At 45.1% G+C, this 27,301-nt stretch overlaps 1 protein-coding gene and 1 long non-coding RNA gene across 2 annotated transcripts in view; both read right to left on the minus strand.

Annotated features, from left to right (window-relative positions):
• The window catches only part of LOC138663863 (oocyte zinc finger protein XlCOF7.2-like), a 39,995-nt gene extending 14,838 nt beyond the window's left edge, over positions 1 to 25,157 (minus strand). Inside the window, exon 1 of the mRNA XM_069750219.1 lies at positions 25,120 to 25,157. Within this exon, the coding sequence (XP_069606320.1) occupies positions 25,120 to 25,146 (27 nt within the window). The 5' untranslated portion in view covers positions 25,147 to 25,157. The remainder of the gene's footprint in view (positions 1 to 25,119) is intronic.
• On the minus strand, positions 12,852 to 16,130 carry LOC138663868 (uncharacterized). The gene is made up of 2 exons (XR_011318246.1): positions 13,874 to 16,130; positions 12,852 to 13,720 (listed from the first exon to the last, which is right to left on the minus strand). It is a non-coding gene; the product is annotated as an uncharacterized lncRNA (long non-coding RNA).
• Positions 25,158 to 27,301: the final 2,144 nt, after the last annotated feature.

Raw genomic sequence — 27,301 nt, forward strand, 5'->3', positions numbered from 1 at the left:
ACCCTGTGTCGTTTCGTTTGGATCTCCCGGCATCGTTTGCTATTCATAATGTGTTCCATCGGTCGTTGTTGCGGAAGTATGAGGTACCTGTTGTTCCTTCGCTTGAGCCTCCTGCTCCGGTGCTGGTGGAGGGAGAATTGGAGTATGTTGTGGAGAAGATCTTGGATTCTCGTGTTTCCAGACGGAAACTTCAGTATTTGGTCAAGTGGAAGGGTTATGGTCAGGAGGATAATTCTTGGGTGGTTGCCTCTGATGTTCATGCTGCTGATTTGGTCCGTGCATTTCATAGGGCTCATCCTGGTCGCCCTGGTGGTTCTCGTGAGGGTTCGGTGACCCCTCCTCAAGGGGGGTACTGTTGTGGATTCTGTTTTTGGGCTCCCTCTGGTGGTTACAGATGGTACTGGGTGACTTGTGTTCTCTGCGGTCTCTGGTGTCCACCTGTTCTATCAGGATATGGGAGTTTCCTATTTAACCTGGCTTTCTTGTCATTTCCTCGCCGGCGATCAATGTAATCAGTGTGTCTTGCTACCTCTGCTTTCCGCTTCTGTAATCATCAGGACAAGCTAAGTTTTTGATTTTCCTGTTCCACGTTTTGCTTTATTTTTGTTTTAGTCCAGCTTGCAGTTATGTGATTCCTTGTTGCTGGTTGCTCTAGTGGGCTGATATTACTCCTCATGTTCCATGAGTTGGCACATGAGTTCAGGTAATTTCAGGATGGTTTTTTTGTAGGGTTTTTCGCTGACCGCGCAGTTCACTTTTGTATCCTCTGCTATCTAGCTTTAGCGGGCCTCATTTCGCTGAATCTGTTTTCATTACTACGTATGTGCTTTCCTCTCATTTCACCGTCATTACATGTGGGGGGCTGCTATTTCTGTGGGGTGTTTCTCTGGAGGCAAGTGAGGTCTTTGTTTCTTCTAATAGGGGAAGCTAGTCCTTCGGCTGGCGCGAGACGTCTAGAATCATCGTAGGCACGTTCCTCGGCTATTGCTAGTATTGTGAATTAGGTTCAGGATCGCGGTCAGCTCAGTTTCCATCACCCTAGAGCTTGTTCTGTTTTTTGTGTGCTTGTCCTTTTGTGATCCCCTGCCATTGGGATCATGACAAGTCACCCCAGGGGGCCTTGCTGAGACACTTCACACCTTCTGACTCCTTTGAACAGATACACCAATTGCAGAGACACTGTATATTTACTCTGAGAAAGACAGATTACATGAACGAATAGTGTTCAAAGAAAAATAATGAATTAATTGGTAAAATAGCCAGGATCCAGTCACAAACCAAAGATTAGATTATTAACCTGAGAAGCTGTTCTCAAAATCTGACCTCCAAGTTAACTCTATAAATTAGGCCTGTACACATAGAAAGATGTTCACAGTGAGGGCAGCCCAAGCTGATGTGATCCATTCCATATTTCCCCCTCCCTCAGGGGCAGAATACCTGACTACAAGGTTCAATATTTCTGTAAGTTTTCTCCCTTTTATTTTACCACTGTTTTTGCTTATTTGTATGTCACATTTTATTTCCATATATTTATACCTTTTATTGTAAGCACTGTACTTTTTTCTATTAAATCTTAAAACTTTGATAACCTTTAACCTTCATAGGCTCTAAAGTATCCATAGCCTTAGAGTGTGTGACTCTGCTGATTGGCAGACAATAGCAGTAGTATTTTCGGGACTCATCGCCCGTGTGTTCGGTGAGTGGGGGCAGCGTGTATGAGCAGGGTGTGTGTGGACTGTGTTGGGATGTGATTTATGCTCCCATTGCAGCATAGAACAGAGGTGAATGCTGGACTGAGTGATAGGAGATAGATTAACCCTTGCTGGCGCAACCCCAAGTCACGTGCTGAGAAGTGGGTACGTGACAACACCGATGTAAGTGCTTAGCATAGAGCACAAGATAAACATGATGTAAAATGATCCCGATAAAAACTTCAACTCAGTCCACAATAAAATGCAAATCTCGACTTAGGTCCGTCATCTGTCAATCGAAATATAGGGCGCTTTCATGTTACTGGAAGTACAAAGTCTCTGGAAAAGCGCAATGGTTCCACAGCCCCAAAAGAAATGCAGCAAATTATGCACTCCTAAATCAAAATGCCCCTCTCCCTTCCGAGCCCCACAGTGTGCTTAAATCGCATTTAGCACCCACATGTTTGGCACTTCTTTAGCGATGAGAGCCTGCCTAATTTACTGGTGCATGTCTCCAGAAGCACAAGCTGGGCACTACAACGTATTGGGCACTACAATAGCAGATTTGCAATTTTTATTCCGCAACATCCACTACTGCTTGTTTCTGGAAAATATCCATGGAGTCAAAATCATCACTACACCTGTAGATAAACTCTCAAAGTGGTATAATATCCAAAACGGGGTCACTTGAGGGGGTTCTGCTTTTCTGGCACTTAGGAGCTCTGTATATGGAGTCTGCAAGCTATTCTAGCAAAATCTGCACTACAAGGAGGCAAATAGCTCTCATTTCCCTCCGAGTCTCGCAGTATGGCTAAGCAGTACTCTACGGCCACATATGAGGTATTTCTACATTTAGCAGAAATTGTGGGACAAATTTTGGTGCCATTTTTACCCATTTCTCAGTATGCAAATGTGAAGCTTGGGGCTACCACACAATCTTGGTGGTAAAAATGAAAATAAATTTTCCTTCACTGCCCAGTGGTATAAAATTCTGTGACACACTTGTGGTGTCAATATAATCACTGCACCCCTAGATGAATTCAGTGAGATGTTTTGTTTGTAAAATGGGGTCACTTATGGGGAGGTTCAGCTGTTCTGGCACCTCAGGGGCTCTTCCAATCTGACATGGCACCCTCAAACCAGTGCAGCACAATTTGCGCTGTAATATGGCGCTCCTTCCCTTCTGAGATTTGCACTGTGCCTCAAAAGTAGTTTTCAACCACATACGGTCCAAATTTTACGGTCCATTTTCTCCTGTTACCCTTGTGAAAATACAAAATTTGGAGTTAAGTAAAATTTTTGTGGGAAAAATTAGATTTTTTTTTTCACGGCTCACTGTTATAAACATCTGTAAAGCACCTGGGGTCTTAAGGTGCTCAATACACATCTAGATAAGTTTCCTGAGGGTGTCTAGTTTCCAAAATGGTGTCTCTTGTGGGGGGTTCCACTGTTTAGGCACATCAAGGGCTCTTGAAACGCAACATGGCACCTAGTAATTATTACAGAAAAATTTGCATTCAAAAAGTCAAATCGGGCTCCTTCCCTTACAAGCCCTGTCATGCACCCAAACAGTGGTTTTCCTCCACATATGGGGTATCGGCACGCTCAGGAGAAATTGCACAACAAATTGCTTATAAGGTCCAATTCCTATGGTTACCCTTGCGAAAGTAAAAAAAGATTAGATCTAAAGGAAAACTTTTGTGAAAGAAAGTTAAATGTTTATTTTTTCCTTCCAAATTCCATCAATTAATGTGAAGCACTTGAAGGGTTAATATACTTCTTGAAAGTGGTTTTGAGCACCTTGATTTTAAAACAGTGTCATCTTTGGGTATTTTCTTTCATACAGATCCCCCAAAGTCACTTCAAATGTGCAGTGGTCCCTAAAAAAATGGTTTTGCAAATGTTGTTATAAAAATTAGAGCTCGTTGGTCAACTTTTAACCCTTATAACTTCATAACAAAAAAATTATGCTTTCAAAAATTGTGCTGATGTAAAGTAGACATGTTGGAAATGTTATTTTTTAATTATTTTGTGTGATATCTCTCTCTGATTTAAGGGCATAAAAATTAAAAGTATGAAAATTGCAATATTTTCCCCAAATTTCAGATTTTTTTCAAAAATAGACGTAAGTAATATGAAAGAAACTAGCTGTTTCCAGCCAGCTAACGCTTGGCACGCTCATTGCTATCTAATTAACGCTGCTGGGTAGTGTGTGGGGACGGAGCCTCGTGTGGTAATGTGTGGGGATGGAGCCCCGTGTGGTAATGTGTGGGGATGGAGCCCCGTGTGGTAATGTGTGGGGACGGAGCCTCGTGTGGTAATGTGGGGGGGTGGGATTATGTGTGGTAATGTGGTGGGGGGCGGGATTATCTGTGGTAATGTGGTGGGGGCGGGATTATCTGTGGTAATGTGGTGGGAGGTGGGATTATGTGTGGTGATGTGGTGGGGGGTGGGATTATGTGTGGTAATGTGGTGGGGGGCAGGATTATGTGTGGTAATGTGGTGGGGGGCGGGATTATGTGTGGTAATGTGGTGGGGGGCGGGATTGTGTGTGATGTGGTGGGGGGCGGGATTATGTGTGGTGATGTGGTGGGGGCGGGATTATGTGGTGATATGGTGGGGGCGGGATTATGTGTGGTGATGTGGTGGGGGGGCAGGATTATGTGTGGTAATGTGGTGGGGGGCGGGATTATCTGTGGTAATGTGGTGGGGGGCGGGATTATGTGTGGTAATGTGGTGGGGGGCGGGATTATCTGTGGTAATGTGGTGGGGGGCGGGATTATGTGTGGTGATGTGCTGGGGGGAGGGATAATGTATGGTGATGTGGTGGGGGCGGGATCATGTGTGGTAATGGAGTGGGGGGGCGGGATCATGTGTGGTAATGGAGTGGGGGGCGGGATCATGTGTGGTAATGTGGTGGGGGGCGGGATTATGTGTGGTAATGTAGTGGGGGGCGGGATTGTGTGTGGTAATGTGGTGGGGGGGCGAGATTGTGTGTGGTAATGTGGTGGGGGGCGGGATTATGTGTGGTGATGTGGTGGGGGGCGGAGCTAATGTGCAGGTGGCCGGAATAGCGAGCAGTCACGATGCCTCTTATATTTTGAATGGTATAAGTTGCATGGAGTGGGTCAGATCTGACTTTAGTCATATGTGACATAGTTTCAAGTGACATATTTTAAGTGTATCATCTGAAATATACCACAATGAAAACCCATGGTATATTCTCCTTCATGCTGTCATGCCCTGATCCATCTGCTTTCATTCACAGGTACGTCTGAACTATCTCCTACTCTGGAATAGCCACTGCACCCCTGAATCCCATGTACTTCTCTCCCTCTGTTCTAAGTGGTACATTGTTTTTTTTTTCCCTGACTTTTTTTCCTGTATTATTCTGAAAATTTTCTGACTGCATATTGACATGTCTGTGCTCCTCACACCTAGCCCCGTCTTTTGATATTATTCTGCCTCTGTCTTCATTTTTGGTAGTCAAATGTTGTATTAACTGCAATCTGCTAATTGTCCCCTGCTGCGGACTCTCCTCCATCTCCTTCCTCCCCTCCCTCTCTCACCTGGCTTCATTTCTTGGTCATTTGAATGGAATATGTTGCATGGAGTGGGTCAGATCTGACTTTAGACACCATCACACCCATCCTCAAAAAAAACTAACCTTGACCCAACTGCTATGCCCAGCTACCGCCCCATATCGCTGCTCCCGTTTGCTTCAAAACTCCTTGAGCAGTATGACCATGCTCAAATTTCCTCCCACCTCTCATTTAAATCTCTCCTTGACAACCTTCAATCTGGCTCCCGCCCCCACTCCACCAAAACTGCCCTGACAAAAATTACTAATGACTTACTCACAGCCAAAGCTAACAGACAGTTCTCCATCCTCCTCCTTCTTGACCCATCCTCTGCTTTCGACACAGTCGATCACTGCCTACTGCTACAAATTCTTTCTTCCCTTGGCATCAAAGACCTTGCCCTGTCCTGGATTGTCTCATACCTTTCCGACTGCACATTTAGCGTTTCCCACTCCCACACCACCTCTTCATCCCGCCCTCTCTCTGTTGGAGTCCCTCAAGGCTCTGTGCTAGGGCCCCCTCTTTTTTCCATCTATACCCTTGGCCTAGGACAACTCATAAAGTCCCATACCACCTGTATGCGGACGACACTCAGATCTAACTCTCTGGCCCAGATGTCGCCTCTCTGTTATCCAGAATCCCGAAGTGTCTGTCAGCCATATCCTCCTCCTTCACCTCTCGCTTCCTAAAACTCAATGTAGACAAAACCGAACTCATCATCTTTCCCCCATCTCACGTATCCCCCCTACCTGACCTATCTATTATAATAAACGGCATCACGCTCTCTCCCGCATCTTAAATCCGCTGCCTCGGGGTAACTCTCGACTCTGCCCTGTCCTTCAAACTGCACGTCCAAACTCTTGCCACCTCCTGTCGCTTTCAACTCAAAAATATTGCCAGAATCCATTCCTTCCTCAGCCCACAATCTACCAAAACTCTTGTGCATGCCCTCATCATCTCCCGCCTCGACTACTGCAACACCCTCCTCTGTGGCCTCCCCGCTAACTCTCTTGCACCACTCCAGTCTGTCCTCAACTCTGCTGCCCGGCTAATCCACGTCTCTCCTCACTACTCCCCTGCTCCTCCCCTCTGCAAATCCGTCCACTGGCTCCCAATTCCCCAACAAATCCAGTTCAAACTACTAACACTGATCTAGTAATCTGAAAGGAATCTACCAATCCCAAAGCTTGAATGCGGCAGGGTAGAAATGGTACTAAATTAAAATTTAACCTTTAATATTAGTAATTAAAACCAATTATTGACAACAACAACAAACCAGACACTACTTACAACCAATACAAACAAAAATATACACCCAAAATTGCGTATTCACTTTTTATGGGTGTATCAAAAAATATTTACTCAAATGAGTTCCTAGATCTTAGTCTCTCAACCAGTAGACTCATACAATTTGAGCAATATCATAATATAGCAGTGACTTTTGGCCCCATGCGATTATTCTCTATATTCTAAGTAAACAGAGTGTAGCTGTACTACATAAATGCCACATATTACATAGTTGCCATAATCATAAATCAAAAAAAGGCATCTGCTTAAAATAATGGAACAGTCTCACCCAGATTCATAAGCATAGATTCCTCCTGGTCGCTCGGACAGCTCCAAAAAGATGCTTTTATCAATCCAAAAGAAGTGGGGGAACGGGTGTGTATCAGTCTCCGTAGAATTCAAAACCCACCATTAGGATCTTCAAGCATCAGATTGGGGAAGGAAGGTGTTTCCCTCACAAGGAATAAACAACCTTCTTGTTCAAAATCATCCTGCGGTCTGCCGCCGCTCTTGTCTCTGCCATTTATAGTGACTTACTTGTTAAGGGTTACTCCCTATGACCCTGAACGCCAAAAAGTCCACCTCTATAACTTCCGGGATCTTCCACGTGCATATCACCAGAAGAACGCTCAGGGATTCAAAAGAGGGCAGAGATCTGCCCCTATGCTGCAGCGTCATAACCACGCCCACTTAATACGTCATCCAAAGGACACTGTCAGGTCTGCTAGAGAGCGGACTATATTCCTCCGCGTTCCAGGCAGACACCAAGTCCGTCACTTCCGGTGTGCACCCGATAACTCATGTCGGGGGCATGCTATACCACTGTGTCCCGCAACGTAAATGCCCCTAAGCCGTAACGTCATAAGCACACCCACTTAAACCGTCATCCAAAGGACACTGTCAGGCCCGCTAGAGGGATATATTCCTCTACGTTCCAGACAGGAACTAAGTCCGTGACTCACGGTGTGCTATACCACTACGTCCCGCACCTAAATGGGTCCATCACTTCTGGTGTACGAAACATCACACCCGGAGGTGGGACTCATTATTGTTGCTATCGGGAAGCATTATAATGTACATCCCAATGCAAAAAACGTCTTCAAATGATGTTAACAAAGAGGTGGATCTTAAATTTATGTAAATTTTCAAAAAAATCTTTTGTTAAATTCACTATCCCAGACTAAAATTTACTGGTCCATAAGTGTAATGATTTGAATATAAATATCCTACCAACTCAAAAGATTGAGGGAGGAAACAAAGAGGCATGTACCAATTCCAGACAGAACCACAGACACGGAAGAACATGGATCCTAACCAAGGAAAACAAGAAGACGAAAAAGGAGAAGGGTAAGTGCAAAAACTAAAATAACCCTACTCCTCTCTATCTATTACCTGGCTAACAGCGGGGGTTGGCACCCTAAACAAACGAGATGGCACCCCCATTCCACGGCGGCTGGCCCTAAATTAGCTCTACTCGCCCTGATCTCAATTGAGGCAAATAGGAAAAGAAAAGGCAAACCAAATATAACAGTTTAAGGCATAAAAGCCAAAAGTGTTACATAGAGCTATAATAGGATGGGAACCAGGGGTGCCAACAGTTATATGCCTATTGTTTTACTGAAAAACATACCATACCTAGACAGTGGAGGTTGGCACCCTATAAAGAAAACGACAGTGGCGCCCCCACTTCGCGGCGGCTGGCCCTAAGTTTCCCTATCTCAGGCCATGTATTTTATAAAAAACAACTGAAATATAGGGTCTCATTGAGACCTGTTGGTGTCTGTGTCCTCAGGCGATGAATCCACCTCGCCTCACACTGTAGCACCCTCTGGTCCCAATCTCCTCCCCTTTTTGACTTCTCAATTTTGTCAATACCCATAAATCGTAACTGGGAATAATTTCCGTTATGAATGGTATTGATATGTCTAGATAGCGGAGTGTCTCTCTTGAGCTCTATATCTCTGAGGTGTTCACCTACTCTTCTACATCATTCTCTGATAGTCTTTCCCACGTATTCCAAACCACAAATGCAATCGGCTTTATAGATCACTCTCTTCGTTCTACAGTTTATGAAGTGTCTTATTTCAAACTTTTTCTTTGTAACATTGCTCTCAAAGAATTTCCCTTTTGTGATCACTGGGCAGGCCACACATCCACTGCATGTGAAACACCCTTTTGTCTATTAGGTCAACCAAATATCCTTTTTTGGTGGTATATAAAGGCTAGACACTAGCCTGTCTTTCAAAGATCTTCCCTTTTGGAAAGTAATTTTTGGGTGGGGTCCCACCAAATCCCCAATGTCCTCATTCATTCTCAGGATTGGCCAATGTCTCTTTAAAATTGATCATACCTGATCTGCTCCGTTATTATAGGTGGTGATAAACCTACAGGTTTGGGGCTCTAATTGGGGTACCAAAGGTCTCAGGAGTTGTGTCCTATCGATTTTTCTAGTCTCATTGAATGCCTTCTTTAAAACACCTTGTGAATAACCCCTTTGTTGGAATCGTTTACGCAAATCATCTGCCTGATCCAAAAAAAAAAAATCAGCCTCCAGGGTACAATTCCGTCTAAGACGTAAATATTGCCCTTTGGGGATGCCCTTCCTCAGAGGTGTCGGATGATGGCTCTCCCATCTGAGGAGGGCATTTGTCGAGGTCGGTTTACGATAGACTTTAGTATTAAGCTTACCCTCTGCATTTTTTTGGATTAACAAATCCTAAAAGGAAAGTTCAGTAGAATGACATTCAAATGTGAAGAACAGGCCTAGGGAATTGTTGTTCAATTTTGTCACAAAATCCCTCAGACTCGGCGCATCCCCATTCCATATTACCAGGACATCGTCGATATATCGTGTCCATAATGTGATTTTAGCAGAATCCTCTGCAAAATGTTCCCCAAAAACACAATTCTCTTCCCACCAGCCCAGGAGCAAGTTTGCATACGAGGGCGCACAAGGGCTACCCATCGTTGTGCCCCTGAGCTGGTGGTAAAAAGGGCCATCAAACAGGAAGAAATTAGTTGTCAGGCAGAAATTTAACAGGTTCAGGACAAATTGGTTATGCAGCCTGAATTGTCGGCCCCTTGTATTCAAAAAAGACTCAACCGCTTTTAATCCATCATTATTGCATAGGCAGCATCAATAGTAAAAAGAGAGAGCAAGTGAGAGAGAATTTCCCTGAATGGAATTTCTTCCACGCTCCAGTTTCAAAAGACAGCATCCGTTGCTGGATTCCAGCTTTTGACGGTCAGCGTACATAAAAAATGTTTCTATGTGTGTTGTCCCCGCCCGACGAACAGTGATTTTCCGACGAATCCAGTGCACGACCGATGAAATGGATGGCCATCCGTCACAATCCGTCGCTAATACAAGTCTATGAGAAAAAACAGGATCCAGCAGAAAAATTTGCTGGATCCTGTTTTTTCAAAAATTGACGGATTTCGACGGGAGCTCAATAAGTGTGAAAGAGGCCTAAGAATTCACTGTCACTATTTACACATGTGGTAAAAACATGTTTTTTCTTTACAGAACACTTCAAGTGCAGATGAGCAGGAGCAGCAGACCCAGGCCCAAGAACCGGTGGCAAGAAAGTATGTAAGTATTCTTGACCGTTTTTTGTTCTTGTTGACGGTTTTTTTTTTTTTTTTTAAGTGTGTTATCTTTACAACATTAATGTATTTCTTTCATTTCTAGGTTTCACAACGGGAGCAAGTATTCATCGACAATAACCTCATCATAACGTAGGTGGAAGAGAGAGTTCCGTTGTGGGACACCCGGGAGCAGCAGCACTTGAACGCTGTGGTGATTTGGTGGCTGTGGAATGAAGTGGTCCAACTGCTGATGGATGACTGGGACAACACCACACCATGATTCCGAAAGGATTTTCGTAAGTATTGCAATGTGGTCTGACGCGACTGTGAACCTGTAGGCCGCGATCACACAACCATGTGTGATGCGAGAAACTTCTGCGAGTTTCTTGCATCACACACAGTTGTGTGATCCCAGCCTAAAGAGCATTTTTTAACAATTTATTTTTTTCCCCTTCACAGTGAACAAAGTCAGAACCAGTTGGTGTTCGATGAAGGATCGCTTCAATAAGGACCTGAGACAGGAGATCAAAGTTCACAGTGGTGCTGCTACAAGGATCAGGAAATACAAGTACCATAGGAGGCTGTCTTTCCTGAGGCCTGTCCTTGCTCAGCGAATGTAAGTATTTTTGTGTTGCATTCCATTGTGTTGTATTCCCCAATTTCATTTTTTGTATCCCACAGGATATACTGGCGCTTTTACAATTGTAATTTTTTTGTAGTAATGTTTTTCATTTCTTTTCCACACAGAACCTGGAGCAGTACCCATAAACCTAGATCGTCCTCTGGAGCTGCTCCCCATCGAACAGCAACGGAACAGTCCCAGCCATCCACCAGCGATGCAGCAAGTGGGCAGGCTTCACAGGCTGGAGAACAGGCAGCTGGTTCTTCAGGTGTTCCCCTGTCCCAGTCCTCTGCCACTGTTTTTTGTGGTCTTCCCACCAGCGGCAGAAGGCCTTGGATAGGACACTCATGCCCGAGTTTGTTCACTTGAGCTCGGTGTTCCAGAATGGCCTGAAGGCGCTTGGAGATAGACTGGAAAATGGTTTCACCCATATAAACACACTTTTCCAGGATTTCAACAGATGTCTTGATTACCTGGAAGCTGACCTTCAGAGACCGGCACAACATTTTTTTTTTACTGCGATAGAGCGGGGCATGTCGGAACACCTTACGCCTGAACTCCAGCTTAATGTGATGCAGGCCTGCAATGCTGCTTACTTTCAGGCTATGCAGCAGACTCGGTACTTCCAGCAGCCACACGTGACATTTCCGCCTGTGCCACCACTATGCCGCTTCAGGTCTTTACCGAGTTCTGCTGCATATCATTGTATGGCCATCACCATGCCCAGTCCAGCTGAATGCTAGTCCACCGCCACCACCAGGCCGAGTCTTGCTGCTGCATGGCCGTGCACCGACACCACCAGGCCGGGTCCAGATCCTGCCCGGCTATCCACCGCCACCACCAGGTTGGGTCCAGATCCTGCACGGCTGTCCACATCCACAATGCAAAGTCCTGGGACTGCACGTCATCTGAACCCACCACTTCCACCCTCCCAAGGAGACACAAAAAAAGAAGGCAGCCGCCTAAGATGGGACAGAAATCCAAAAAGAAGAGTCGTGGCACCAAAACTGTCAAACTACCTCCACCCTCACCTCCCAATGTGTCTCTGTTGTCCAGTTTGTCTCTCCCTTCCAATGTGTCTCTCCCGTCCCATGCTTCCACTCCTAATGTGTCTACTTCCATCCCTGACCTCCCATACCCCACACATTTAGTAGACCCTTCCCCTGGAATCCTTTCATCATCCACATCTAGCAAATCATCCCAGCTCCACACATCCTCAGCTCCATAACATTTCGCCCTCATTCTATCGTAAAAGTGAATTGCTGGGTTGTAAAATAAATTTGTGTTTTTTTTTTCCCTATCACTGCTTGTTCTTTGTCTCTTTCGTCGCCGTCAACACACACCATGCGCTGGCAACACACACGTCGCCATCGCCGCTATAGAAGTATTCACTCAAGAAGCACCTTTGCTGCAGTTTAAAGCTTTGTGTTTTTGCCACCTCATAGCTCCATGACAGACACAATCTGCTCCTACTTTTCTTTCTTTGCTTTACACTGCAGCTTTGCTTCTTGTGTCTGTCATAGAGCTATGATGTGGCAAAAAACACAAAGAGGACTGAAAATTCTCAAAAAAAACATAATTAATACAGCACAAAGGGTCAGGGGTCAGCAATGCTCACCTGCCCAGGTGTCAGCACTCAGGATGCAGCAAACCCATGAAGTAAACATGGTTGAAAAACACGGATGAGACCACTGCTCAGAACGACACTGAGCAATCACACCTCCATGAATTGGCAGACTATGAGCTGCCGCCATGTTTACTACATGAGTTTTCTGCATCCTGAGTGCACTAGTTCTGACATACGAGCAGGTGAGTAAAGATATGAGGTGGATTAGCTCCATCGTGTCTTCAGTCTGCATTAATCTATTGGACTATAGATTAATGCTGACTGAAGAGATGATGGAGCTAATCCAATGTCACCTACCATAGCAGTGAGAGAGAAGAGGTGTAGTGTAGTGTGACATAACACAATCTGTGTGAGACAGTGAGTGGATTATACCCAATCTGCATGAGACAGGGAGTGGAATAAAGACTGTAGTTGTGACCCGGTGATCACCTTGTAGAGGGCACTTGAAACAGGCGTTTCACTATAGGTGCTTTATTGTCAGCAAACATAACAGGTACATTTTTACATTCCAGGTACATAACATTACAGGTATATAACAATAAAGGAACATTTTACTGGCATAAACCATTTCATCTTGCCAGATTCATCAAGTTCTACCTTGGGTCGCTCTTTAGCCATGATGTAATTGTGCAGAGCCACATACGCTTTGACAACCTCATTGGTGGAATCAATTTTGTGATTAATGGCTGTTCCCAAAATGCGCCATTTTGATACTAGCACACCAAAGGCACACTCAACAGTTCTTCGTGCCCTTGTCAGTCAGTAGTTAAAAATTCTTTTGTGTGGTTCAAGTCCTGACTGGAGTATGGTTTAAGGAGGTTTGCACACATCTGAAAGGCCTCATCCCCAACCACAACAAATGGCATTGGCGGGCCTTCACTGTTGGGAAGAGGTTGTGGCAGTGGGAAATTGAAATTGTTCCCATACAAGCATTTGCTCATGTCCGAGTTTTTAAATGTCTGCGAGTCATTACCTTGTCCAAAAGATCCAATGTCCATGGCGACAAATCTACAGTCCGCAGCTGCAATCGCCATGAGCACTAAAGAAAAGTATTTTTTATAATTAAAGTACTCAAATCCAGTTCCAGCCGGTTTGGTAATCCTAATATGTTTTCCGTTCACAGCTCCTAAACAGTTTGGGAAATTACAAATTTCCCAGAAATTTTATGCATTTTCCTGCCAGATTTCAAGGGTGGGTAGGGGGATAAATTCCTCACACAGAACGTCTCACAAATCAGGTGTCTGCAAGAATCCCAGAAAGTGTTGAAATTCCAATCCGGAATTGGAAATGGAGCGATGATAAGCTCTCTCCGGTAGCCAGGAATCTGCCAAAAAGAGAAAGGAAAAAAAACATTAAGTACATGGCTTTTAGAGCAATAATATTTATGACAGGTGTTCTGCCAAACAGAAAAAAAAAAAAAAGTACATGGCAGAACAATAATATTTATGACAGGCGTTTCTTTTTAAAAATTACGTACGTTAGGGTCACCAGCAGACGTTCCTCAGCAGGAATTGCTCTACGCAGAGGTGTGTCCTGCCTGCTGATGTCTCCTTGTACACATACCAGCAAATCACTGAAGCTCTGTTGAGACATCCTCGTGTACTCAAAATATTTTTCCAGGTTTTCACGGAGCACACTGTATAAGGAGTGGTAGGCTCTCTCGGGCTTCAACAATGGGGTGTTGCCAAAATCGACAAGGACGTATTCTCTGACTTTGTCTTTTCCTTTCTTGTTCACAAGCAAATGCAAAGGCAAGAAACAAGTTCACATCCAAATTCAGATTCCGATAGAAACTCTCCATGCGAAGATCCATCTTGACGCTGGACACAGCAGCAAAAGATGAGGATTTCATCTGTACAAGGGTCTTTATACAGAATTTCCACGAGACACGCCCATTGGGCATGGCTTGTGTCAAGGAAATTCTCCGGGAAAATAATTTTCCAATCAAACGCATGCGCATAAAAAGTGCTAATGCATGCAAACGCATGTAAATGCTGAGGGTTTTTTTTTTTTTCCGTCTTGCATAAGCCTATGTGGATAAAAAGCGCTGCGTTAGCATGCGCTTGCGGTTGATATGCTGCACACATAGACGCAAATGTGAAACTAGCCTTAGAACACAGGACTGCAGAAAGATCAACATTATTGGATAAGTTGGCTGCGAGTGATTGGATTCCCCATATAAGTTGACTACAGGGGGCATTGGTAAGGCTATTATGTACCTTCAGCAGGTAGTAGAAAAATGGCAGCTGGAATTGCTTGATGTCAAGAAAATCTTTTTCCTTTTAATTCAACAAGTTTCAGTTGGCTAACCAGGTCAAGTAGAATAGGGCATCACCAGTCAAAAAACCCATCTTCGTTTTCTACACTTAGCAGTGGAATCAATGGTTCCTGTAGATGCAACGGAAAAGGCTGTTCGTGTTGCAAGATGTTGAGACATGGAGAAAAAAAACTTTTCATTTTCAACAGGGGAATCAGTTCCGATGAAGCAGTTCATCCATTGCAATTCTAAATTTGTTATCTACCTGTTGGGATGCGAATGCAGGTTACAATACATGGGGCGAATCACTCAGACCATACACAAAAGAATGAATGGGCACAGAACTGGCATCATATAAGAACTGGCATCATGCAGCATTGTCTCTCCAGACATTTTTCAACCAAGCACAATAAAGATCCTACCAACATCAAATTAATCATAATAGAACAAACAGACAGCAGAGATTGATCAACAGGGAATCTTTTTGGATATTTAAAGTTATCGACACTCAAGCCTGATGGCCTAAATGAGTGCATAGAAAATACAGGATAGCACCAGGAATTGTGTTTTTTGGCAGTAGCGAATAATGACCACTGGGAAGCACCAGTATACAATCTGATGTGTTTTGAATTCATATCAAATTTAAATAATTAAAAAAAAAAATGATGGGTTCTTTCTTTGTAATTTTAGTGGTTCTTGTATACAAATTTTTGAAATTTGTACACTTCGTCTGAGATTCGATAATATTTATACAGCGTTATGGTATTTGCGTTCATCCGCAGTGTCAAACCCGCAGCATCCAGGTGTTACAGCATAGCGGAGGGGATTTCAAGAAATCCCATCTCCACTATGCGTTAAAAGACGCCAGCGGCTCCCTACGTAAACGGACATGAGACGCGCCTTTCCAGACCACAGCATGTCTATTTATGCTGCGGAGACACTCAGTTTCCACAACATAAATTTCCCATTCACTATCATTAGATACGGTAAAACCGCATCATCTTTATAGTCACATGCGTAATAAGTGCAGAAACACAGCTTACTACGCATGTGAACTAATTTATATAATGTTCTACCTTGTGATACAGCCGAAACTTTGGGTCCACTAGAGTTCTCGCAATGATATCAGTTGACCGCGAGAACTGCCGTGCACGTGTCTGGGGGTTATCTCCGGTCACTAGCAAAGTTCTCACTGTCAACTGATCAGCTGATCGTGAGAACTGCAGTGCAGGTGACCGCCGGAGACCGCGTTATCTCCGGTGGTCATCAACAAGTTCTGCTACATCTGTATGTCATGCTGGATGGTGGCATAATGCCAACTTTCAATTAGCTTATTTCAACTGACGCATGCAATGAAAAAAAGCATCAAAAAACACATGCGGTAAAAAGCATAAAAAAAGCATGTAAAAAACGCAACAAAAACGCAGTTGACCTGCCAGTGACCTCAGATGCAGGTTTGGTGCAGATTTTACCTGCATCAAATACTGAGCCATTCCTGACAATGGAAACATACCCTAAAGGTACCGTCACACATAACGATTTCTTTAATGATATCGTTTCTTTTTGTGACGTAGCAACGATATCGTTAACAAAATCGTTATGTGTGACAGCGACCAACGATCAGGCCCCTGCTGGGAGATCGTTGGTCGCTGGGAATGATCAGGACCTTTTTTTTTGTCGCTGATCACCCGCTGTCATCGCTGAATCGGCGTGTGTGACGCCAATCCAGCGATGTGTTCACTGGTAACCAGGGTAAATATCGGGTTACTAAGCGCAGGGCCGCGCTTAGTAACCTGATTTTTACCCTGGTTACCATTGTAAATGTAAAAAAAAAAAAAAAACACTACATACTCACATTCCGGTGTCTGTCACGTCCCTCGCCGTCAGCTTCCCGCACTGACTGTAAGCGCCGGCCGTAAAGCACAGCGGTGACGTCACCGCTGTGCTCTGCTTTACGGCCGGCCCTCACAGTCAGTGCGGGAAGCTGACGGCGAGGGACGTGACAGACACCGGAATGTGAGTATGTAGTGTTTTTTTTTTTTTTTACATTTACAATGGTAACAAGAGTAAATATCGGGTTACTAAGCGCGGCCCTGCGCTTAGTAACCCAATGTTTTCCCTGGTTACCCGGGGACTTCGGCATCGTTGGTCGCTGGAGAGCTGTCTGTGTGACAGCTCTCCAGCGACCACACAACGACTTACCAACGATCACGGCCAGGTCGTATCGCTGGTCGTGATCGTTGGTAAATCGTTTAGTGTAACGGTAGCTTAAGAAAGGAAACGAGGTCTATTTGCATAATTGGATTACCAACTGAGGTGTCTAGCATTTGATTTGTTAGCCAATAATCACCGCTTTGTATGTAATGGTTGTAACCATCACACATGCTATATGCTTGCCTGAAGAATGTCCAGGAACTGCTCGGAAAGTTTTTAAAACCTACCTTTCTCGGTTTGGACTGGACGTTCATGGGCAGCGCTGTAAGATCACCTCAACAAGAAACCTCCCTCTTCAACAACAGAGGCATGGCATAATAAATGGACCTCTAAATAAACAAACTGAGCTCACTCGGAGTTTGGAGGGAATTAAGGACTGTAATTTGTTTGTATTCCCAAACCCTTCAATGTTTTTGTGTTTTAAATTTACCCATTAGCGCCTTAGTGGCAGAGTCAATTTGGTACTTAATGACCAAGCCAATTTTTACAATTCTGACCACTGTCACTTTATGAGGTTATAGCTCTGGAACGCTTCAACAGATCCCACTGATTCTGTTTTCTCATGACATACTGTACTTCATGTTAGTGGTAACATTTCTTTGATATGACTTGAAGTTATTTCTGAAAAAAAATGGAAATTTGTCAAAAATTTTGAAAATTTAGCAAATTTAAAACATTTAATTTTTGTGCCCTTAAATCAGACAATTATATCGCACAAAATAGTTAATAAATAACATATCCCACATGTCTACTTTACATCAGCACAATTTTGGAAAGTTCTTTTTTTTTTGTTGCTAGGACGTTATAAGAGTTAAAAGTAGACCAGCAATTTCTCATTTTTCCCAAAAAATTTACAAAACCATTTAGGGACCACCTCACATTTGAAATGAGTTTGGGGGGTCAATATAGCAGAAAATACCCAAAAGTGGCATCAGTCTAAGAACTGCACCCCTCAAGGTGCACAGAACCACATTCAAGAAGTTTATTAACACTTCAGGTGGGTCACGAGAACTTTAGCAATGTGGAAGGAAAAAATTAACATTTTAATTTTTTCACAAAAAATTTACTTTGGAACTAACCCATTTTATTTTCACAAAAGTATCAGGAAAACAGACCACAACATTTGTTGTGCAATTTCTCCCTAGTATGCCGATACCCGGTTTATGGGGGAAAGCCACTGTTTGGGCGCATGGCAGGGCTCAGAAGGGAGGGAGCGCCATTTTACTTTTTGAACGCAAAATTAGCTGGAATCAATGGCGGGCGCCATGTCATGTTTGCAGACCCCCTGATTACCTTAGCCCCAACCCTAACCCAACCCTAACTATAACCCCAACCCTAATGAAAAAAACAACTTTTTTTTAATTTTATTATTTTGATGTTAAAGGGGGGTTTGCTTTACTATTTTTTTATTTTGATCACTGTGATAGGGTCTATCACAGTGATCAAAATTAACCAATTTCCTATTTTTGCCGAATGCCGGCTGGCAGATCTCGCGGGTGCACTGCACATATGCCTGCCATTTTCTTCCAGGAAGAAAATGCTGACGGCAGCGGGACATCACTGGGGGATACAGGAGGGTCCAGGGACACTGGGGGGGGGGGAATCGGGGATCCCAATTTCTCTCCTCTGATGTGCTAGATCACATCAGAGGAGAGAAAAATTGAATGGGAAATCTGATTTTTGTTTGCGGTCACCATTATTTTGTGAATAATGGTGATGGCAACACTGGGGTCGGTAAAAACTGACCCGAGTCATGTTCTCCGGGGTCTCAGCTACCCCCAGTAGCCGAGACCCCGGAGAATTTCCGACGCTGGGGGGAACTATACACTTATTTCTCAGCGCCGTTAAAAGACGGCACTGAGAAAAAAGTGCCCATAACTGCCGCTGTTGAAAGGAAAATCGGTGGTCGTTATAGGCTTAGTATGACAATTTTTATATTGTTTATGTTGTGTCCTTGACCACAGAAATGTTTGGCCACCGGTAAAAAATTTTTTATCTGCAATTATGTGGTGATGAGACCGCATCCTTGCTCTCAATCTCTGTCCTGTTTCTCCCACATAAAGACCTCCAATATGACATATGGTGCACAGAATTAAGTACACCACATTGGAAGAGGAACATGTGAATGTCCCAGAATGCTAAGGCTATGTGCACATGCTGCGGATTTGCCTGCGGATCCGCAGCAGTTTTCCATCAGGTTTACACTACCATGTAAACCTATGGAAAACCAAATCCGCTGTGCCCATAGTGCGGAAAATACAGCGCGGAAACGCTGCGTTGTATTTTCAGCAGCATGTCAATTCTTTGTGCGGATTCTGCAGCGTTTTACACCTGCTCCTCAATAGGAATCCGCAGGAGTAAAACCGCAGGTGAAATCCGCACACAAAACGCAGGAAATCTGCGGTAAATCCGCAGGTGCAGATAAATCCACACACGAATCCGCAACGTGAGCACATAGCCTAAATGTACTGCTGTGTTGGGACTCTGTATCCTGTCTTTGGTCCTCCACATGACGGCAGGTTTTGCAGATCTTCACATTTCAAGTATAAGTTCCTCTTGGTGTATCCAAGGGCATTGAACTTCAGATTATGATGTTTCATAAATTTGGAGGTTGCCTGCAGCACAACAAAGAATGGTCTTTGAATATTGCCTTTAGCCGGTCCTCCTTGTCTAGGATGTGGTTAAGTTTTTTAGCAGTTATTATCAGTACCTCAAGGTGTCGGTTATAGGTCACCACAAGAGATACACGATTTCCTCTTTTTCTCCGTATTGAAGCAATTGAATACTAGAGATCCCTTTGGCTTTAATGATATGATCATCAATGGAGGTGGGGTGGTAGCCTTGGTTTAAAAACAAATTAACAAAAGATGGGTTAAGTGTTCATCCATGTCAGTCGGGCTGACAATTGGGCCTAAAAGAACATTTTTGTGGGAAAAATGTATTTTATTTCTTTTCACGGTTCTACGCTATAAACGTCTGTGAAACACCTGGGGGTTCAATGTGCTCACCAAACAATTATATACATTACTTAGGGGCTAGTTTACAAAATGGGGTCACTTGTGAGGGGTTTCCACTGTTTAGGCACATCAGGGGCTCTCCCAATGCGACATGGAGTCCACTCGCGATTCCAGACATTTTTGAGGTCAAAAAGTCAAACGATGATCCTTCCCTTTCAAGCTCTGCCATGCACCCAAGCAGTAGTTACATATAGGGTATCGGCGTACTCAGGAGAAATTGCACAACAAATTTTGTGGTCCATTTTCTCCTGCTACCCTTGTTCAGGTTTTTTCGCAATAAAAACGTGATAAAACCACATTAGAAACCGCAGACACATGCATCCTATCATTTAGAATGCATTCTGCACGAAAAAAACGCATTGCGGTAAAAAAAGCAGCATGTTCATTAATTTTGCGGATTTTCTGCGTTTTTCCTGCTATTCTATGCATTTGGGAAAAAACGCACAAAAAACGCACCAAAAACGTGTCAAAAACGCATGAAAAAACTCAAAAAACGCATGCGGATTTCTGGCAGAAATGTCCGGTTTTGTTTTTGTGTGCACAAACCCTGAAAATAAAAAAAAATTGTGGCTAAATAAAAAAATTGGGGGAAAAAAGTAGAATGCTCATTTTTTTCTTCCACACTGCATTAATTCCTGTGATGCATCTGAAGAGTTAATAAACTTCTTGCATGTGGTTTTGAGCACCTTGAGGTGTGCAGTTTTTAGAATGGTGTCACACTTGGGTATTTTCTGTCATATAGACATCCCCCACAAGTGACTTCAAATGTGAGGCGGTCTCTAAAAAAAAAAAAAAATGGTATTGTAAACATTGTTGGAAAAATTAGAAACTGCTGATCAACTTTTAACGCTTATAACTTCCTAACAAAAAAAATGTTTAAAAAATGATGCAGATGTAAAGTAGACATGTGGGAAATGTTATATATTAACTATTTTGTGTGACAGAACTCCTTGATTTAAAGGCAAAAGAATTACAAGTTTAAAAATGGCAAAAGTTTCAAAATATGTGTCAAATTTTATTTTTTCACAAATAAACGCAAGTCATATTGAACAAATTTTACCGCCATCATGAAGGACAATGTGTCACAAAAAATAATCTCAGAATCAGTGGGATACATTGACATGTTCCAGAGTTATTACCTCATAAAGTAACAATGGGCAGAATTGTAAAATTTTGCCTGGTCATTAATGTGAAAACTGGCTTGTCTGTCTGTCCTTCTGTCACGGTTATTCATTCGTGATTGGTCTCGGCAGTTGCCTGTCATGGCTGCCGCGACCAATCAGCGACGGGCACAGTCCGATTAGTCCCTCCCCTACTCCCCTGCACTCACTGCCCGGCGCCCGCTCCATAATCCCCTCCACTCACCGCTCACACAGGGTTAATGGCAGCGGTAACGGCCCGCGGTGTAACGCACTCCGTTACCGCTGCTATTAACCCTGTGTGTCCCCAAGTATTTACTATTGATGCTGCCTATGCAGCATCAATAGTAAAAATATGTCATGTTAAAAATAATAAAAAAACAAAAAACCTGCTATACTCACCCTCCGCCGCCTTTCTCGCTCCTCGCCACGCTCCAGGGACCGCTCCATTGCAAGCGGCAGCTTACAGTCCAGTCCCAGGGCTGGTGTGCGACAAGAACCTGCCGTGACGTCACGGTCACGTGACCGTGACGTCATCATAGGTCCTGCTGACACCAGCCCTGGGACCGCAAGCTGCCGCTTGCAATGGAGCGGTCCCGGGAGCGGGAAAGGCGGCGGATGGTAAGTATAGCAGGACTTCCAACGGGCCTTCGGAAGGTGAGTATATGTTTATTTATTTTTTTCTAAGTCTCTATACTACGTGGCTCTGTGCTGGCCAATATACTACGTGACTGGGCAATATACCGTACTATGTGGGCTGTGCTATATACTATGTGGCTGGGCAATACGTGACTGGGCAATATACTACGTGGCTGGGCAATATACTACGTGGCTGGGCAATATACTACGTGGCATGCATATTCTAGAATACCCAATGCGTTAGAATCGAGCCACCATCAAGTAATACATAAACAGAAACTGCTTTTCTTTTTCTAATAGACTGACACATCCATAAAAGATCCCTTTTCAGCAGTTACGTCATTATCATAACAAGCAAATGGGTTCTGGGCATGAGAACTGGTATCAAACTTATTCATATCTTTGAAAATTGACTATTTGCCGACTTTGATGACAGTTCTCATGCCCAGAACCCATTTGGGCCAAGGTGGGGTGACCTGAATTTGATGCTGGCCACCACTACGTATGAAATGGTGGTGTGAGATCAGTGGCCCAAAGACATTTAACCCCTTCAATAAAGCCCTTCGGTGCCTACTTTAGTGCCTACTTCAGTGCCCGTTGTACAACTTTTGTAGCCGCTTTTAAGTCTATTCACATCAGGGCACCTCGCTGCATTGTATGTTATTATTGTGACTTTTTATTTTTGGTTGTTAAGCCTGTAAAAAAATGAAAAATTAAAAGACAAAGAAGAAACCAACTTCATCATCGCCCTAAAAAGAGTATTGGATATTTTAAGAAATGTTTAATAGGTTAGAGTAGAGCAGGGCCCGGCCAAAAGAGTTTACCTTGTTGTGGTGGCCAAACAAAAGCTGCTGGCTATGTATGTGACCTGGAGATGGAAACTGTAAGGCCGGCGTCACACTGGCGTTTTAAACGGCCGAGTGCAATGCGATAAAAAAAAAAAAAAAAAAAAAAAAAATCGCATTGCACTCGGACCAATGTTAAGCTATGGGGCAGCTCCCAGCAGCCAACTTTTTGTCGGCCGTTTTCCTCGGTCCGAGATAATCGCAGCATGCTGCGATTGTCTCGGACCAAGGGAAACTCTCGGCTCACTCGCACCCATATAAGCCTTTGGGTGCGAGTGAGACCGCGCACACCACTCGGATATCATCCGAGTGATGTGCGTTATAAGCGGACCCCAGCAATGGAGGAGATGGAGAAATTCATTTTTCCGCCTCCTCCGCAGCTGTGCTCCGATCCTCCCTGTGCGAGAGAATCGGAGCACAGACGCATGACACTCGGCTCCTGCTCTGCTGCGTGACGCCGGCCTTACTGTGTGATTGGTGGGTTTTACCAAGAGTGGGCTGGGGCTCTGGAGGGCTCATTTAAAAGGGGGTTGGAGGAGGTGCTAAGGGGGAACTTGGGTAGAGTCTCGATGGGGCCCAAAAATGTTGTCAGTATGGGGCCCTGAAATTCCTGATGACAGCTCTGTGTATTGTGCATGTGTGGGGGATGGCGATACTGTGGGAACATTATACTGAGTGTGGGGGATGGTGGTACTGTGGGAACATTATACTGTGTGGGGGGATGGTGGTACTGTGGAAACATTATACTGTGTGTGTGGGGAGGCTGGTACTGTGGGAACATTATACTGTGTGGGGGGATGGTGGTACTGTGGAAACATTATACTGTGTGTGGGGAGATGGCGGTACTGGGGGAACATTATACTGTGTGTGGGGATGGCGGTAATGTGGAAACATTATACTGTGTGTGGGGAGATGGTGGTACTGGGGGAACATACTGTGTGTGGGGAGATGGCGGTACTGTGGAAACATTATACTGTGTGTGGGCGATGGTGGTACTGGGGGAACAGTATACTGTGTGTGGGGGATGGCGGTACTGTGGGAACATTATACTGTGTGGGGGATGGCGGTACTGTGGGAACATTATACTGTGTGTGGGTGATTGTGGTACTGTGGGAACATTACACTGTAAGTGGGGGATTGTGGTATTGTGGGAATATTATACTGTGTGTGGGGGATTGTGGTACTGGAGGAACATTATACTGTGTGTGATTGGATTGTGGTACTGGGGGAACATTATACTGTGTGTGGGGGGGATTGTGGTACTGGGGGAACTTTATACTGTGTGTGGGAGATGGTGGTACTGGGGGAACATTGTACTGGGAGGGGGGGTGGCGGTACTGGGGGAACATTATACCGTGTGTGGGAGGGATTGTGGTACTGGGGGAACATTATACTGTGTGTGGGGGGGATTCTGGTACTGGGGGAACATTATACTGTGTGTGCAGGGAATGTGGTACTGTGGGAATATTATACTGTGTGTGGGGGGAATGTGGTACAGGGGGAACATTATAATGTGTGTGGGGGGATTGTGGTACAGGGGGAACATTATACTGTGTGTGGGGGGATTCTGGTACAGGGGGAACATTATACTGTGTGTGTGGGGGATTGTGGTACTGTGGGAATATTATACTGTGTGTGGGGGGAATGTGGTACAGGGGGAACATTATAATGTGTGTGGGGGGATTGTGGTACAGGGGGAACATTATACTGTGTGTGGGGGGATTCTGGTACAGGGGGAACATTATACTGTGTGTGTGGGGGATTGTGGTACTGTGGGAATATTATACTGTGTGTGGGGGGAATGTGGTACAGGGGGAACATTATACTGTGTGTGGGGGGGATTGTGGTACAGTGGGAACATTATACTGTGTGTGGGGGGATTGTGGTACTGGGGGAACATTATACTGTATGTGGGGGATGGCGGTACTGGGGGAACATTATACTTTGTGGGGGGATGGCGGTACTGTGGAAACATTATACTGTGTGTGGTGCTAACAAAGCGGTACTGTACTAAGGCTAGGTTCAAATTAGTGTTTCTGTACGCAGGGTATCATCTGCATGCGCAAACGCATGCCAAAACGCATGCAAACGTATGCTTACGCCTCCGCATCATCTTACGTATAATGCAAAAGAACCGCTGCTTGTGCATGTGTTTAAATGCATTTTTTATGCGCATGGTGTAGTTGGAGACATCATTTCCTGGACATGCGCAGTCTAAAAGTACGCATGTCCTTGTGTACCAATGCATTCCCATAGACAGTAATGTTTTTTTTTTACGCACTCATCTGCATGCGCTTGATTGCGCAATATTTGACACCTCAAAAAGTGCAACATGTTGCGTTCGCCAGACCCCGCCGCACACCGCAAAACGACGCATGCGGATCTATGTGGATTGTACGCTGCGCACAGAAACGCTAATGTGAACCTGACCTAAGTGAGCAACATGTTTCCTGACTTCCTGTTTTTCATAGTTGGTTTGTAACTATCAGAGGAAGAGGGACAAAATGATAAGATTCTTAGAAGGTGGCAACAGAAAAACACCAAAATAGATTCAGCACTAAAAGGGTTAATGTCCCCCCTGTGCCCAGTAATGGGGAATCTCCAGCACCTACCTCCACCTGCAGAGCCGCACACCACATATATGGCTGTTCTGTGCGCACAGGACCTGTGATGAGGTCACAGGAGGGGAGGAGTCAGGGGTCACATGATCAGGGGCCTCAGTGTATGCAGGACTCTGCTGTGCTGGTTGTCATGGTGCTGGATGAGGGGAAGTTTATGTGTGGGGTCAGGAGGGGTTTACAGTGTGGGTGTAGCAGAGCCGTGTGTGGTACGAGGTGTACGGAGCAGAGTCGTGTGTGTACGAGGTGTACGGAGCAGAGCCACATGTGTACGAGGTGTACGGAGCGGAGCCGTGTGTGTACGAGGTGTACGGAGCAGAGCCGTGTGTGTACGAGGTGTACGGAGCGGAGCCGTGTGTGTACGAGGTGTACGGAGCGGAGCCGTGTGTGTACGAGGTGTACGGAGCGGAGCCGTGTGTACGGAGCGGAACCGTGTGTGTACGAGGTGTACGGAGCGGAGCCGTCTGTGTACGAGGTGTACGGAGCGGAGCCGTCTGTGTACGAGGTGTACGGAGGGGAGCCGTGTGTGTACGAGGTGTACGGAGCGGAGCCGTGTGTGTACGAGGTGTACGGAGCGGAGCCGTGTGTGTACGAGGTGTACGGAGCGGAGCCGTGTGTGTACGAGGTGTACGGAGCAGAGCCGTGTGTGTCCGAGGCATACGGAGTGGAGCCGCATGTGTACGGAGCGGAGCCGCATGTGTACTATGCGTACATAGCGGAGCCACGTGTGTACAACGCATACGGATAGAAGCCGCATGGGCACGACGCGTACAGACCGAAGCCGCGTGTGTACGAAGCAGAGCCGTATGTGCACGAGGTGTACAGAGCGGATCCGCACGTGTATGAGGTTCACGGACCGGAGCTGCATGTGTCTGAGGTGTATGGACCAGAGCCGTATGTGTACGAGGTGTACAGAGCGGAGCCGCACGTGTATGAGGTTCACGGACCGGAGCTGCATGTGTCTGAGGTGTATGGACCAGAGCCGTATGTGTACGAGGTGTACAGAGCGGAGCCGCACGTGTATGAGGTTCACGGACCGGAGCTGCATGTGTCTGAGGTGTATGGACCAGAGCCGTGTGTGTACGAGGTGTATGGAGTGGAGCCCTGTGCGTGCGATGGTATGGAGCGGAGCTGTGTGTGTGTGTACAAGGTGTACAGGTAAACTGGGGCAGCAGGAGAAAAGCCTTGGGGACAGAGTTGCAAGATTCAGATTATGGAGGATGTTAGTCTTACATCAGTTGGAGAATAGAGGGTACAGGTAGGGTGATAGATGAGGGAGGAGTTACAGGCTGATGCGGAACTGTGGAGCGCTTTGTGGGTGAAAGAGTTTATATTGGAGTCTAGCAGATGGGTACCAGTGTAATGACTGGCACAGGGTGGAGGCATCGGTGTAGTGGTTGGACAGAAATACGACTCTGGTTGATGCATTCAGGACGGATTGGAGAAAGTTTGGTAAGAGGGAGACCAATCAGAAGAAAGTTGTAGCAGTCCAGACGAGAATAAATAAGGGCGACTCTAAGGGCTCATTCACACGTCAGTGATTTCTCATCAGTGTTTGTATGCCAAAACCAGGAGAGGTATTACAGAGAATAATTCTAATTGAAAGATTGACACCCGTTTGTGCGTTTTGGAGACACTCCTTGTTTTGTCAAACAAACACTGATAAAAAAAAATCTGTAACATCTTGTGAGGCAGTGACCGGTGTTATATGCGAGGGTTGCTATGTGTCCCCCAGGATGCGTAAAGAAGCGTATTGAGGCCGCGGGAGTGCATTGCAGTCACAGGCATAGCTGTGATTGCAATGCAAAATAAAAGTAAGTGTTCGTCTTGGGCAACTATTTGTTCAAGGCAGATTTAAGAAAACCTGCCATGGGCTTTTATTTTTGAATCTGACTGCAGGATGGTAGCGGTGCTTGACCCAGCCAGGTCTTCAAAGTGGCCTACGGCGACAGGTTCCTTGTAGAATACCTGCAGCAGAGGGTAGGGTATGTCCATTTTGGTTTTGCAAACCTGCAGAGCAGGAGCCTCTGCAGAGCTCAGCCTGTGTGAAGTAACACAGAGCCAAGGGAAGCCAAAAGACCTGGCACCCCTCAGTGTACACGGTGCAGTCGCCCACACCCAACGGTCTCAGATACAGACTGTCTTGTTTCCTGGCTGCTTTGTTTTCTGTGAGTGT

Source organism: Ranitomeya imitator, chromosome 2 (genome assembly GCF_032444005.1).
Source record: "Ranitomeya imitator isolate aRanImi1 chromosome 2, aRanImi1.pri, whole genome shotgun sequence".
Classification (NCBI taxonomy): Eukaryota; Metazoa; Chordata; class Amphibia; order Anura; family Dendrobatidae; genus Ranitomeya; species Ranitomeya imitator.